The 16645-nt window shown below is 43.0% G+C and overlaps 1 protein-coding gene across 1 annotated transcript in view; it reads right to left on the bottom strand.

Moving 5' to 3' along the window:
- PSPC1 (paraspeckle component 1) overlaps nucleotides 1-16645 on the bottom strand; it is a 243843-nt gene that overhangs the window by 93819 nt on the left and 133379 nt on the right. Inside the window, exon 7 of the mRNA XM_030200285.1 lies at nucleotides 628-730. Within this exon, the coding sequence (XP_030056145.1) occupies nucleotides 628-730 (103 nt within the window). The remainder of the gene's footprint in view (nucleotides 1-627; nucleotides 731-16645) is intronic.

A 16645-nucleotide genomic window follows, 5' to 3' on the forward strand; every position in this document is an offset into this window, starting at 1 on the left:
TCAGCAATTTGGTTACTGAGTGTTGCACCTTGATGAAGAATAATATGAATACTGTACTGCTACAACTATAGGCTTTATGTTATGTAGCGTTTTAAGTATATTGTTTATATGTATATTTTCAATATACGCTGACTAGAAATGTGGCTAGTTTTAGCCCATAAATACTTTTATTTAGTATATTTAGGAGTTTACAAAGGTTTTACTAATGGGTGCAATATTTTTATTCACAGACTCAAAATACTTTCCCCACCACTATTTTTAATACTTAGTTTGCACGATTTCTTTTTTAATAATTAAAAGAAGAAACAAAATTTAAGAAAAATAATCTGCAACTTGGAAACTACTGCTCCAGAATGCAGGAAGACCCTGCAGCTCTACTAAAAGCTTACACAAACCAAAAACAGTTAAGAAAAAAAAAAAAGGCATGGAATCAAAAAGTTGTTTTGTAACGACTCTTCAAACAGTTTTGCCACACAGTTTTTAAAGAAGACATCAATTATTAGCAATATTCTAACGAGACAAGAAAACATCTATCAACAGCATATTTATTTCCGTGTCTACCATAAGATGAATAACTATTAAACAAAATTGTACCCAGCAAGGTTTAATTAAAACATTATTACTTACATTATCCATGAAATTTGATTTATATCCTTCTTGACGTCTCAATTCATCTTGTTCCCTCTGGCGTATGATCTCTTCTTCACGTCGTCTATGCTCCTCCTCATGCCTGTAAAAGCACAAGGATCTCCTTAATCGAATTTACATGTACAATAAAGTTTGGGGATTTATATTTGGATTTCAACTTACAGAAATAAAATTTAATGATGAACCATAAATTTCATCTGAATGAAGCTGAGACTATTGCTTAAATAGCTCATGTTTAAACTGTAGCATACAAGATTGCCCTCCTCCCTTAGTACCATTACCACAACCCTTGTATTCAAATAGCTGCATAACTCGCATAAAAAAAACACTACAATTTTACTGTAAAAAGTTCATTAACCATATCAAGAAGCAACATACTCCGAAATATATATATGCTTTATTCATGCATCTCAAATTCTTTTGGAGGAGTCAAATTTGTCTTACTGATGATTACAGTCTACTACTACTACTAATAGCATTTATATAGCGCTACCAGACGCATGCAGATCTGAACACTTGACATAGACAGTCCCTTCTCAAAGAGCTTACAAACTAGGTAAAACGGACAGACAAGACATTACAGTCTGCCATCCAATACCTTATCGCAGGCCTTGACAAATTTTCTTTGAATTTAAGAGCACGTGGCTGAGACCTTACCCAAATCACTTTTTGTTTCCACTGAAGGTCAAGAAGTCACTACAACATCTTTAGAGCCTTATTTACTAAGGCTGCTCTCCAAAGCCATGCTTAAGGTAAACAAAGAAATTATGTCTTAACTGATAGTTTTTTTTTTATAGGCCATGACGCTGTTCTGAACCAGTGAGTGTTATACCTTCCTACCAGCAGGTGGAGGTAGAGAAAACTGAATTCATCTCCCAAGCAGCAGAAGGTCTGCTTGCAATGCAGCCATGCCCCAACAACCACTGTGGCTGCAAAAATAATCAGTGAGCAAAACACTAGACTGGCACTCACTACTCTGCATACACCAGGCTACAGCCATAACATGAAAACCTGTACGGCTGCCAATCAATTTTTTTAAGAATAGGGAACATCCAGAAACCCAGGCCAAAGTCTTCAAAGGGTGGGACTTCAGAACAGTAATCATTGACTAAAGAAAGAAAATTATCTGGTAAGAATATCTCCTTTCTCAGCTCCACTGTTCTGAATCAGCAGAATATACTGAAGCAGATCTATTGGGCAACGAAAGACCAAGCCCATCTGCATATCCCAGCCTTATCTGGGGTGACTCCCAGGTCCACCCCAATCTACCCAGGGTCTCCACTTCAGGTACCTAGCGCTCCCTCCAGCTGCCTGCCAGGTGCTGTGGAGTACTTGCAACTCATCTGCATATCCTCCCAGCCTTCTCCAGGGCAACTCACAGGTCCACCCCAATCCACCCAGGGCCTCCACTCCAGGTGCTGCGCGCCTAAACATTTTATCTCTACAGTTTGTATTCTTTCTGCTATTCCCAATGGCTCCAGTACAATTTCTCTTCTTGGTGCTGTCCCTTCCCAATCTCTCTCCTCATCTAAAACCACTCAAACACATTGCCCTCCTTCTGCTTTCATCATTTCATCATCCAATTTGTCTTCTCCCTTCTTCTCAGCTCTCAAATTTCAACAATTTCTTCCTTTTATTCAACCATCTCCATTCTGAGCATATCTCATCTTTAGTTGCTGTAATCATTCCTCTCCTACTCTCTTGCTCCTTTCTCCTGCTTTCCGCTGGGGATATCAATCCCAATTCTGGTCCTCCACATCAGCTCTCATCCTATTTGTGCAGGCTCACCACAATTTCTTCAATCTAATTTCTGTTCCTCTCCTATGCTTCTCTCATGTGCTCTGTGGAATGCCCACTGTCTCCAACAAACTTTCCTACATCCACGTCATCTTTATCTCCAATACTCGCCATCTGCTTGCCCTGAGACTTGGCTTTGCCCTGAAGATTGCTTCAGCTGCGGCCCTGTGTCATAGAGATTACTTTTTCTCCCATACTCCTCGCCGGGTTGGCCGCAGAGGTGGTGTTGGGCTACTACTCTCGCCCTCTAGTAAATTTTAACCTCCTCTTCTACCTCAGTATAACTGCTTTTCTTCCTTCAAAGTCCACTCCATCTATTCACTCCTCTATCTCTCCGAATAGCAGTAACTTATTGACCCAAAAATAAGTCCCTTCCTTACCATCCCCTCCAGACTGGCCCAGCAAATGACTGACGAGTTGTGCACACCTTACAGCAGGTGAAGGCTGAAAATTCCCGTCTTGTGACAGCCAGTAAGAGCCCTGGTTATTTAGAGGTAAAATCAGTATTCTCAGTCTCCAGCAGATAGAAGGTGGCGAGCCCTACAGTATCATACTTTTTGTTTTCTCTCTCTCTCTCTTACTGGTTAAAAAAAGTCAAGATAGCGGCGGTGAATAGCATGTTCAAATTTCATGGATAGGAAAGGGAGGAGGGAGATGAGGCTATAGTTGGAAGGAAAGGTAGGGTTCAATGAAGGTTTTTTGAGGAGTGGTACAGCATGTTTGAAGGCATCAGGAACAGTTGTAGTGGAAAGTGAAAGATTGAGGATATGACAGATAGAAGGGAAGACAGTAGGAGAGAGAGTGCCGAGTAGATCAGTGGGAATAGGTAGTCAGTTTGGAAGAGGTAAGAAAATGTACCATTTCCTCTTCAGTAAAATCAGAAAATGAAGAAAAGGAAGCAGAGGCTGAGGGAAGGGTTGACAGAATGGACTGGGGGAAGAAGAGGTGGAGGTAACTTGGTTGCAAACTCAAGGTTAATCTTGTGAACCTTATCATGAAAATACTCAGCTGGAGTCTGGGGAGGAAGTGAAGAGGGTTTTTTTTCCCCCTTTTCTCTTCCTGGTTAAAAAAAAACAACATAGAGATATGTGTATAACAACAATAGAGTAGAGTTCTTTTAGGGGAAAAAGCCTCAAATAATGATGGGATGCTCCCATCATTATTTGAGGCTTTTTCCCCTAAAAGAACTCTACACCATTGTTGTTATACACATATACAGTGGGGGAAATAAGTATTTGATCCCTTGCTGATTTTGTAAGTTTGCCCACTGACAAAGACATGAGCAGCCCATAATTGAAGGGTAGGTTATTGGTAACAGTGAGAGATAGCACATCACAAATTAAATCCGGAAAATCACATTGTGGAAAGTATATGAATTTATTTGCATTCTGCAGAGGGAAATAAGTATTTGATCCCCCACCAACCAGTAAGAGATCTGGCCCCTACAGACCAGGTAGATGCTCCAAATCAACTCGTTACCTGCATGACAGACAGCTGTCGGCAATGGTCACCTGTATGAAAGACACCTGTCCACAGACTCAGTGAATCAGTCAGACTCTAACCTCTACAAAATGGCCAAGAGCAAGGAGCTGTCTAAGGATGTCAGGGACAAGATCATACACCTGCACAAGGCTGGAATGGGCTACAAAACCATCAGTAAGACGCTGGGCGAGAAGGAGACAACTGTTGGTGCCATAGTAAGAAAATGGAAGAAGTACAAAATGACTGTCAATCGACAAAGATCTGGGGCTCCACGCAAAATCTCACCTCGTGGGGTATCCTTGATCATGAGGAAGGTAGAAATCAGCCTACAACTACAAGGGGGGAACTTGTCAATGATCTCAAGGCAGCTGGGACCACTGTCACCACGAAAACCATTGGTAACACATTACGACATAACGGATTGCAATCCTGCAGTGCCCGTAAGGTCCCCCTGCTCCGGAAGGCACATGTGACGGCCCGTCTGAAGTTTGCCAGTGAACACCTGGATGATGCCGAGAGTGATTGGGAGAAGGTGCTGTGGTCAGATGAGACAAAAATTGAGCTCTTTGGCATGAACTCAACTCGCCGTGTTTGGAGGAAGAGAAATGCTGCCTATGACCCAAAGAACACCGTCCCCACTGTCAAGCATGGAGGTGGAAATGTTATGTTTTGGGGGTGTTTCTCTGCTAAGGGCACAGGACTACTTCACCGCATCAATGGGAGAATGGATGGGGCCATGTACCGTACAATTCTGAGTGACAACCTCCTTCCCTCCGCCAGGGCCTTAAAAATGGGTCGTGGCTGGGTCTTCCAGCACGACAATGACCCAAAACATACAGCCAAGGCAACAAAGGAGTGGCTCAGGAAGAAGCACATTAGGGTCATGGAGTGGCCTAGCCAGTCACCAGACCTTAATCCCATTGAAAACTTATGGAGGGAGCTGAAGCTGCGAGTTGCCAAGCGACAGCCCAGAACTCTTAATGATTTAGAGATGATCTGCAAAGAGGAGTGGACCAAAATTCCTCCTGACATGTGTGCAAACCTCATCATCAACTACAGAAGACGTCTGACCGCTGTGCTTGCCAACAAGGGTTTTGCCACCAAGTATTAGGTCTTGTTTGCCAGAGGGATTAAATACTTATTTCCCTCTGCAGAATGCAAATAAATTCATATACTTTCCACAATGTGATTTTCCGGATTTAATTTGTGATGTGCTATCTCTCACTGTTACCAATAACCTACCCTTCAATTATGGGCTGCTCATGTCTTTGTCAGTGGGCAAACTTACAAAATCAGCAAGGGATCAAATACTTATTTCCCCCACTGTAGATATCTCTTGTTTAGATATTAGCTCTGAATTGATATTTTAAAAAAATGGCCATTAGAAGAAAAGGTAGAAAGAAAAAAAATCTGTGTGCTGGCATTCTTACTGGCAGTCAGAGGCTGAGGACCCGCAGGGATTCTTCACAAGCCTCAGGAGTGTCTATCATGTGGCCAAGTCCCTCCCCCACCTCTTTCTAAGTGCAGGTCACACTGTCTTTTCTGGCCGTGAGGAGATGCACTTATCTCCACCCCTTCATGGGAAGTGTTTGAAGGTCTGGGAGAGGCAGCCACATTATCCTCATTAAAAAAAAATTAAAAAAAATAAGCACGAAAAAGCAAAGCAGCTCTGCTACAAGCTTCCCTGTCCCTTTTACAATTTATTAATTCTTCTGTTACATGCAGTTTTTTGGCAGTTGTCTTCCAATCCTTTCAGAGGCTTTTTTAATTTATTTATTTTTTTAAGCACACCATGGCGGAAAAGCTACAGCACTGTGCTGTATATCAGCGACTGGGTTTGACTACAGATGAAGTCTACAAGTTCTGTACTGCTAAGGAAATCCTGATAGTTTCTGTTTCCTCTGAGTCCATATCTTCGTCACAATCCATAGGTACAGCTCCTCTAGAAGCAGGTGATGGGAGCTTGCAACTTTCTGTTTCGGCAGGAACTGCCCCCATTTTGGAGCAGCAGTCGCTCTTTTGGAGTAGTAGCCCCCCCCCCCCCCCCCCTCATTGGAATAGCTTCTATCTGTTCTGTGGCAGCTGACAGTTTTTTTTCTTTTCTTTGCCTGTTGCTGAACACAGAAGGACCCTATTTTTGTAAGAGAGAGGCCCTATACATCTGCAAGACAAATTCAGGAGAGAGGCCTATCTGTTCTGTCAAGCAGCCTAGTGTCTCCTGGAGTCTGGAAGATGACGATTGTTTGGTCACAGACCAAGAGATGCTCTTCCTTAAAAATTATGATCCCATGGGAAATGCAGAACTTTGGGGACACTTCAGCTGGGGGTCTGGCTGAAGACCCCTCAGTAGTCAGAATTTTTCATAAAGATTTGAAGGAGCTTATATCTTTGGTTTCTTCAACCTTGTATTTTGAAGAAGAATCCACAGCTGTGGAGGGGAATAAGGTAGATCCTTTAGTAAAGGCATTAGAAAGGCTGGCAAGACCTTTGCAATGCATCAGGATATCAGGGATATCATGCAGGACCAGTAGGATGTCCCGGATGCCCCTTTTTGGCTTTTAGGATACATGGTTCGTCTCTATCCTGTTCCCGATAAGGACAAATCTCTCCTCAAGCTGCCGGTAGTTGATGCTGTGGTTTCAGCAGTTACCAGGAAAACTACAGTGCCTGTGGAAGGAGAAAAGGCTCAAATATGTACAGGACAGTCACATGGAGACTCTTTTAAAGAACAGTTTTGATGTCTCAGCTCTGGCTGTGCAGGCAACCATTTGTAGTTCTTTGGTGGCCAGGGCAAGTTCTTGCTGGGCCAAACAGGTTTTGGATCGGACTTCAGATGATTTGACCTTCATTGACCCATAAGATGCTAAGATAGAGATGGGTTCTGCTTTCCGGGCAGATACCTTATAAAATTTACTAAGTGCTTCTTCAAAGTCTATAGCTTTAGGTGTGGCCACACATAGATCTCTTTGGCTTCGTAATTGGTCAGCTGATGTGGCTTCTAAATAAACTTCTAAAAGTTTGGGAGATACTAAGGTTCCACGACTTCCCGAGGATTGTCCTAAATCAACTGATCATGATCTTATTTCTGGTTTGGGCTGTGGTTGGGATTTTCATTGGTTTAGAGGGAGTAGAGTACCTCCTGTTCAGAAGTCTCAGAGTATTCAGAGATTCCAGTCCTTTCGTGGCATCCAGCATGGAAGCAGAAATGTGTGACCTTAATTTCAGTCCACAGTGAGTACTTCCCAATGAAGGTCTCCAGGCCCAGCTCCTGATTCCTGTGGGTGCTCGCTTAACACAGTTTTATAGGAGGTGGGCCCAGATTACCTCTAACCAGTGAGTGTGTGCTCTAGGTTATTCGTGATGGCTACATCTTAGAGTTTGTGCGGCATCCCAAATGTTTTCCTGGAATCTCCTTGTCATTCTCATCTCAAGGTGAGAGCGGTCAGGGATACCCTAAGCAAGTTGTTCAACTTGAAGGCAGTCTATCTGGTTCCACCCTCAGAGATCAGAGCAGGTCATTATTCCATTTACTTTGTCATCCTGAAGAAAGGAAGTTCCTTTCATCCCACTTTGGATCTCAAAGTGATCAATCGGGCACTCAACATCTCCAGTTTTTATATAGAAACTCTCTGCTCGGTCACAGGTATTCCTCGCATTTCAGAGTTGACGTACACTGTTGTCAGGAGTCGGTTTTTGGCACGCATGTGCTTACAGCGGGATTATTTGGGTCCTTCCCTTGAATGCACTGCTTTGTTACTTCCCATTAGTCATTTGCTGGGCTGGTCTGGAATGACACTAAGGAAGGAGAAATTAGATACTACCTGCTAATTTACTTTCCTTTAGTCCCTCCGGACTGGCCCAGCTCCCTCCCAGTGCTATGATATTTTGCTCATTTAGCGTAGAGTTGTTTCGTGCATTTGTACTTTACCTTTTATTTAAAAAAAAAAAAAACAACATAATTAAACATATCATACTGCCTGTGTGACTGTCACAAGTGGCTCTTCAAATTTGCAGGATGCACAGATGTTGCTCTTTCTTTTCCTGCTTTGTTAAGTTAGAGTCTACTTTATTTATTACATTTGTACCCCACATTATCCCACCTATTTGCAGGCTCAATGTGGCTTACAGAGTGTTGTTATGACATATTCATGAGGGAATAGTAGATATAGTCGGTGGTAGGACGAAGATATTTAGAGAAAGAGAAGAGGGTGTTAAGTAGGGTGATGTAGGAGGTGTAGTTGGTTGTGTGGGTGGGTTGTATAGTGATTTGTGTTTTTAGAGGGTCTTTTTGTAGGCTCTGTTGAAGAGATGTGTCTTCAAGGATTTGCGAACGTTACTTAGATTGTCCATGGTTTTTAAGGTTGGGGGTAGCGCATTCCATAGCTGTGTGTTTCTATACGAGAAGGTGGTGGCATATGCTTGCTTGTATTTAAGCCCTTTACAGCTGGGGAAGTTCAAGTTGAGGAATTTGCGGGCTGATCTCTTGACATTTCTGGGCAGTAGGTCCACTAGGTTAGACATGTAAAGAGGGGCATCTGCGTGAATGATCGTGTGTACGATCGTGCATATCTTGAATTCGATGCGTTCTTTGAGTGGTAGCCAGTGAAGGTTCTCTCTTAAGGGTGTCGCACTTTCTAGCTAAACAGGACTCTTATTGGCTCCCACGAGAGTCAGAGTTCTCAGTCTCCATCTGCTGGAAGGCATGCACATGAGTCATTTGCTGGGCCGGAGGGACTAAAGGAAAACAAATAAGCAAGTAGGATCTAATTTCTCCTTTCTTTCTCACTGACTACTGGCTTTCCTTCTTTCTCAAACCTTAATCTCCTTCCCTCATTCTTAGGGGTTTTAATATTTATGCTTAATGCGCCCTCTTATGTTCTCAATTTCTCAAGTTAACATCCTCTTTCAATCTTCAACTGTGTTCCAATATCCCAACTCACCAAACTGGCCACTGTCTTGATCTTGTCTTCTTCTCCAACTGCTCACTCTCCAGTTTCTGTGCCTCAGTTTTTCCTCTATCTGACCAACATCTGATAACTTAATACCCTTTCCCCCAGTCCCATCCAATCTCCAACAATACATTTAGGAATCTTCAGGCTATTGTGGAGGAGTAGCCTAATGGTTAGTGCAGTGGGCTTTGATCCTGGCAACCTGGGTTTAATTCCCACTGCAAGGAATATTCTCAATATTGGGGGTACTGAAGCACCCACAGCACCGGCTCCTATGTCCAGTGCTCTCCGCTTTGCTCTTCTGTGCTGCAGCACAGAAGAGCAAAGAGGAGACGGAGTAGCAGTAGAGGGCAGGAAAGAGTGGGATTCTTTCCTGCCCCCATAGCTGCAGAAACCACACCACCACCAGGGCAGCCTTCAAGAATCAAGGTAGGTCTTGTGTGCGACGGCAGTGGCCAGTGGCACTAAGTGCATGGGTAAGCATGGCAGTTTCTGGCACCCCTCAAATGTTGGCGCTCCCCTACCATGCACATCATGCTTACCGCGTTTCGCCAGCCCTGCACAGTACCGGCATCCTCAGAAAACGGTGTATCTCCCATATAATCATCCTCTTCAACAGAGGGCATCTCCGGTTCTGAAATATGGTCCTCCTCCAGATCCCAGGACAGTCTAGGCCTTTTAGCTGACGACAACTGCTGCTCTAAAAACCCAGAAGATGCCAAGATTGGGTCTGACTTATGCAAAACAAAAGCCTTATACCTCTGGAGAACAAATTTAGGAGGGAATCCCCCCTCAAGAGCTCCTGTCTGCGCTCAGTCACTGATACCAAAGAAGGATCAGTCAAGCACAGCAGAAGAGAAGCAGGCTGTCCCACGAGATGCACTGTTCTAAAACGGTGGAGTTTCCCACCACAATGGGAGCCTACGACTTACAGACACCCAAATACTACTGAGCAGCAACCATGGCAGCCAAAACTGGCTGCCATGAGCCCGCAGCGCTGACATACAGCACAGTGCCAGAACTTCTCCAGCATAGCGCTTTTTTTTTCCCCCAAACGAGCACTCGTTTAAAGGAGCAAAGACCACCACCGCTTACCTGGAGCTGAAGAATTCAGTACCATACTAACAAACAGCGAAGGCAGAAGTAGAAATGTCCTGCTCATTCGCACTTTTTTTTTTTTTGCCTAAATATGCCCATCTTTCCCAGAACTTAAAATTCTCTTCTCCCGAAAAGGTTAAGGCTAGTGCAAACCGCATGAGCAAGCTCTTGCCAGCATTGTATTTTGACAACGGGAAGAAGCGGGAGGAGGGGGGACGGACTCGGCCACCCAAGTGTGACAACCCCCAAGAGTCACAGCCTCTGATAAACAAAAGAGATGCCAGTCACACAAAAGAAGACAATTAAATTAAAAAAAAAAAACCTGTCTCCAAGTTCTTGAAGAATTTGCCCTTTTTTTTTTCTATTTTTAACTGTAAAGAGAAAAGAGTAGATGAGAGACTGAAGGGCTCACCACCTGCCACCTGCTGGCGACTAAGAATACTTAATCTAACTCTACATAGTAACATAGTAGATGACGGCAGAAAAAGACCTGCACGGTCCATCCAGTCTGCCCAAGAAATGTGCCACTTTTTTTTGTGTATATCTTACCTTGATTTGTACCTGTCTTTTTCAGGGCACAGACCGTACAAGTCTGCCCAGCACTATCCCTGCCTCCCACCATCGGCTCTGGCACAGACCGTGTAAGTCTGACCAGCACTAGCCCCGCCTCCCAACCACCAGCCCTGTTATCCAATCTCGGCTAAACTCCTGAGGATCCATTTCTTCTGAAAAGGATTCCTTTATGTTTATCCCACGCATGTTTGAATTCCGTTACCATTTTCATCTCCACCACCTACCGCAAAAGGGCATTCCAAGCATACACCACTCTCCGTGAAAGAATACTTCCTGACATTTTTCTTGAGTCTGCTTGTTACAAAAATTGAACATGCCATCTTCTGGGAAAACACGGGAATTCAGATGCTTACTGACGTTGCTGAGGAGCGTACTAGAACCTTTCGGGATCTCTATCAGCAGTATCTTTATTCCAGCAAGAAGGGGTTTATTTTTTGGGTGCTTATTTATACCTCAGATATTACGCAGCTGGTCAGGACACGGTTAAACACTGAATGAACATTTTCTGCTGAAAGTGGAAGGCAACATCTAAAATTCCTATTTTTATGCCAGTCTTATCAGCCAAGGCCTCCCTAAGACTGGGGCATTGGCCGCTAAGTGGGGATGAGCTTTTAACATGGAAAAACTACCCAAACTATTGAGTTTGCTATGAAAGATTATTAACAACGAAATTTATTAAAGATTTCATGGGATAACAGGGGGATACTTAGGCTAAGATAAGATTTTAAAATGGAAGAAAAGGGAGCTATATTGCTCTGAGAGGAATACACAGTGGCAAACCACAGAATACAGAGTTTGACTGATTCCCTGTTGACTCACCTTTGGATGTTATTTTTAAGTCACGCTATTTGAGTTGGACCCAGAAAGGTCACCTGTTCAGTAAAAACAAAAGCAAAACAAAAGCCAATGTTTGCATTTGGGTAGCCATGTTTAGAGATGTTCTGGTCTTGCTGACATTCTCCTTGAGGGAGACCATGTCACCCCAGATAAGCTAATGAAAGTAATGAAATGGACAAATGGGGCTGCAAAGGGAACCGATTGGAAGTGACCAATGGTAAACTGACAAGATGCCAGAATAAACTTTCCTCCCTAGACTTTCCTTGTACTATTTGCTGACAAATCATCAAAGGCCTTAGGACACACAAGAACAGGGGTGGAGCTTCCCACTGAAGTCCATAATCTACAGTTATTATAAAAAACTAGTAAAAAAGGCCCGTTTCTTACAGAAATGAAACGGGCGCTAGCAAGGATTTCCTCGGAGTGTGTATGAGAGCGAGAGAGTGAATGTGCGAGTGTGTGTGTGTGACGAGAGAGAGAGAGAGAGAGAGAGAGAGAGTCTCCCCTCTCTCTCCCCTGCTCCCCCTTCAGATAAAAATGGGAAAGTTTTTTTTTTCCAAATGCTGAGATCCTGCGTGATGGTGAGTAGATGAGGGAAGAAAGTCTCACTTACTGTCTCTTTCACGTTCCTGTATTATTGGCATGCACTGTGTCCTTATCGCAGAGTAATAGGCTTGGAGAGTTCATAGTTAGCTAAGTAAACAATTGAGTTTTTAGTTTGGCTAACATCAACTCTGCTAGGGGTACTGCAAGCTTATCAAAAAGAAAATTATGATTTTTACTGATCCCAACATGCTTCCTGCTATATTTCAAACCTTCATTCTTGTATCAGTAATTTTACATTGTGATTTCTTTTTCATTGATGCCTGAATAAAAGAATTTAATTTTCAGAAAACAGTTTCTTTCTATAAGTATATAAGTAATGCCACACTGGGAAAAGACCAAGGGTCCATCGAGCCCAGCATCCTGTCAACGACAGCGGCCAATCCAGGCCAAGGGCACCTGGCGAGCTTCCCAAACGTACAAACTTTCTAATCATGTTATTCCTGGAATTGTGGATTTTTCCCAAGTCCATTTAGTAGTGGTTTACAGACTTGTTCTTTAGGAAACCGTCTAACCACTTTTTAAACTCTGCTAAGCTAACCGCCTTCACCACGTTCTCCAGCAATGAATTCCAGAGTTTAATTATGCTTTGGGTGAAGAAAACTTTTATCCGATTTGTTTTAAATTTACTACACTGTAGTTTCATTGCATGCCCCCTAGTCCTAGTATTTTTGGAAAGCGTGAACAGACGCTTCACATCCACCTGTTCCACTCCACTCATTATTTTAAATACCTCTATCATGTCTCCCCTCAGCAGTCTCTTCTCCAAGCTAAAAAGCCCTAGCCTCCTTAGTCTTTCTTCATAGGGAAGTCGTCCCATCCTCGCTATCATTTTAGTCGCCCTTCGCTGCACCTTTTCCAATTCTACTATATCTTTCTTCAGATGTGGCGACCAGATCTGAACACAGTACTCAAGGTGCAGTCGCACCATGGCGCGATACAATGGCATTATAACATCCTCACACTTGTTTTCCATACCTTTCCAGAAGGTTTCAGTGTATTATCGACGACACCCAGATCCCTTTCTTGTTCCGTAACTCCTAACGTGGAACCTTGCATGACGTAGCTATAATTTGGGGGGTTTTTTCTCCACTTGCATCACCTTGCACTTGGCTCACATTAAACGTCATCTGCCATTTAGCCGCCCAGTCACCCAGTCTCGTAAGGTCCTTCTGTAATTTTTCACAATTCTGTCGCAAGTTAACGACTTTGAATAACTTTGTGTCTACAGCAAATTTAATTACCTCGTTAGTTACTCCCATCTCTAAATCATTTATAAATATATTAAAAAGCAGCGGTCCTAGTACAGACCCCTGAGGAACCCCACTACTACTCTTCTCCATTGTGAATACTGCCCATTTAACCCCACTCTGTTTCCTATCCTTCAATCAGTTTTTAATCCACAATAGAACATTTCCTCCTAGCCCATGGCCCTCCAATTTCCTCTGTAGCCTTTCATGAGGTACCTTGTCAAACGCCTTTTGAAAATCCAGATACACGATATCAACCGGCTCCCCTTTGTCCACATGTTTGTTTACTCCTTCAAAGAATTGAAGTAAATTGGTCAGGCAAGATTTCCTCACACAAAAGCCATGCTGACTTGGTCTCAGTAATCCATGTCCTTGGATGTGCTCTGTAATTTTGTTTTTGATATTAGCCTCTACCATTTTCCACGGCACCGACGTCAGACTCACCGGTCTAGAATTTCCCAGATCTCCCCTGGAACCTTTTTTAAAAATCGGCGTTACATTGGCCACCCTCCAATCTTCCGGTACCATGCTCGATTTTAAGGATAAATTGCATATCACTAACAGTAGCTCCACAAGCTTATTTTTCAGTTCTATCAGTACTCTAAGATGAGTACCATCCGGTCCAGGAGATCTGCTACTCTTCAGTTTGCTGAACTGCCCCATTATGTCCTCCAGGTTTACCGTGAAGTCAGTAAGTTTCTCTAACTCATCCGCTTGAAATACTATTTCAGACACCGGTATCCCACCCAAATCTTCCTCGGTGAAGACCAAAGCAAAGAATTCATTCAATCTCTCCGCTACGTCTTTATCTTTCCTGATCGCCCCTTTTACCCCTCTGTCATCCAGCGGCACAACCGATTATTTTGCCGGCTTCCTGCTTTTAATATACCGGAAAAAAATTTTTGCTATGTTTTTTTGCCTCTAATGCTATCTTTTTTTCGTAATCCCTCTTTGCCTTCTTTATCTGCACCTTGCATTTGCTTTGACACTACTTATGCTGCTTCTTGTTGTTTTCAGATGGTTCCTTCTTCCATTTTTTGAAGGCGTTTCTTTTAGCCCTAATAGCTTCCTTCACCTCACTTTTCAACCACGCCGGCTGTCTTTTGGACTTCCATCTTTCTTTTCTAATTCACGGAATATGTTTGGCCTGGGCCTCCAGGATGGTATTTTTGAACAGCATCCATGCCTGTTGTACAGTTTTTACCCTCTCAGTTGCGCCCCCCCCCCCCCCCCAAGTATTTTTAACCGTTCTTCTCATTTTATCATAGTCTCCTTTTTTAAAGTTAAATGTAACATATTTGACTTCCTGTGTATAGTTACTTCAAGGTTGATATCAAAACTGATCATATTATGATCACTGTTATCAAGCGGCCCCAGTACCATAACGTCCCTCACCAGATCATACGCTCCACTAAGGACCAAGTCTGGAATGTTTCCTTCTCTCGTCGGCTCCTGCACCAGCCGCTCCATAAAGCTGTCCTTGATTTCATCAAGGAATTGTACCTCTCTAGCGCGTCCCTATGTTACATTTACTCAGTCTATATTTGGATAATTGAAGTCACCCATTATTATCACATTGCCCATTTTGTTTGCGTCTCTGATTTCTTTTATCATTTCTGTGTCTACCTGCTCATCCTGGCGAGGTGGACGGTAGTACACTCCTATCACCGTCCTTTTCCCTTTTATACATGCAATTTCAACCCACGATTCAAAGGTGTGATTTGTGTCCTGCTGAATTTGTAATCTGAGTCAAGGCTCTCGTTAATATACAATGCTACCCCTCCACCAGTCCGGTCCATCCTATCACTATGATATACTTTGTACCCCAGTATGAGTGTCCCACTGGTTATCCTCCTTCCACCAGGTCTCAGTAATGCCTATTCTATCCAATTTTTCTTTTAGTGCAATATATTACAACTTTCCCATCTTATTTCTTAAGACTCCTAGCATTTGCATATAGACATTTCAGAGTATGTTTGTTGTTCCTATTTGCAAGATGCTTAGTACTTGACACTAATGATTTGCCATCTTTTGTCTGATCTTTGTATTTAAGGACACCTGGCCTACCACGGTCTGTTGTGCAACCTCACTATCCAGAAACCCTATCTTCCCTGTTTGTGAGGTATCCTTGCAAGATACCTTATCCCAAACAAAGCGCTTTTGAGCGACTGTCGGCCTCCCCCCCCCCCCCCCCCCCGACAGTCGCTCTCTAAAGCGCATGGTTCGGGAAAGGGTGACATGTCATAGGCACTTTTCCTATAACAAGATCTTGATATGGTCAGAAAATATTTTGTTTCAAGACACTCATTATGTCGTTGCACCTCTGTTTCATAAAAGCAATCATGCAAAGCCAAGTCAGTGGATTGTGAAATCTTTACAAAATTAACAAGAAAATTGGGTCCTTGGGTCATGCCTTTTGGTTATATTCCTTTATACAGAAACTCTTGGCAGTAGTCATTCGATAACGGATTTAAAAAAAAAAAAAAAGCACCAAACAGGCTTAGCATCAACTTTTAATTTGTAGTTAGTGCTTTTTCATAACATCTTCAAGCTGAGCCTAGGGAATACATTTAAGTTGTCCTTGAGATGGTCTTAAGTCCAAAAACCATGTTGTGCTGCTCTGGCTATACTGAACTCTGTTAGTGTGTCATCTAATCAGGGGCGTGGGAGCAAGCCCTGTTTGGTGATTACTCTACTCTTACACTGAGAGTGGGAGCTAGCGCCACCCATCAGCTCTGACATCAGATGCAGTGAGAGCTTTAAGAGCTTGATCTTACCATCTTACTGCTTAGCATTTTACCTTACTGACGCCGAGACTCTTGTGCTGCTGTGTCTATACTGAATTCTGTTAGTGTACCATCTAATTGGGGGCATGAGAGCAAGCTCTGCTTGGTGATTATTCTACTCTGAGCAGGAGAGCAAGCTCCGCCCATCAGCCCCAATGTTAGACACTGCAGGATTTTAACCACAGTGTCTGCCAGCATGCCACCACTCAGCACACTACTTAAGGTATAATTTAGGTATAGGAGGAATGGTGATGTTTTGAGATCTTGGCTAATAGATTCTTCTGAATATTCTGTAAATTCTATTATGAGAGTTATAGGTAATAGGCCAAGAAAAACCAGGTTTAAGATAAAATCAGAGAAATTTATCTAATTCATCTCCAGTTCCACGTAATCAAGGGAATCACTGCAGGTCTCCTTTGGTTCATGTACCTTGTATGTATGCTAACACTAGATCTGTTAGGAACAAGCTATTACTGCTTCACGATTTAGTAGTTTCAGGTGAATTTGGTTTTGGGTTTTTTTGGTTGAAACTTAGTTAACTGAACAAAATTGTCCAGAACTGTCTCATTTGTGCCCACCTGGTTTTAGGGTTCTTCATACCTTAAGACTGGATAAACAGGGC

The sequence above is a fragment of the Microcaecilia unicolor genome, chromosome 4 (genome assembly GCF_901765095.1).
Source record: "Microcaecilia unicolor chromosome 4, aMicUni1.1, whole genome shotgun sequence".
Taxonomy (NCBI): Eukaryota; Metazoa; Chordata; class Amphibia; order Gymnophiona; family Siphonopidae; genus Microcaecilia; species Microcaecilia unicolor.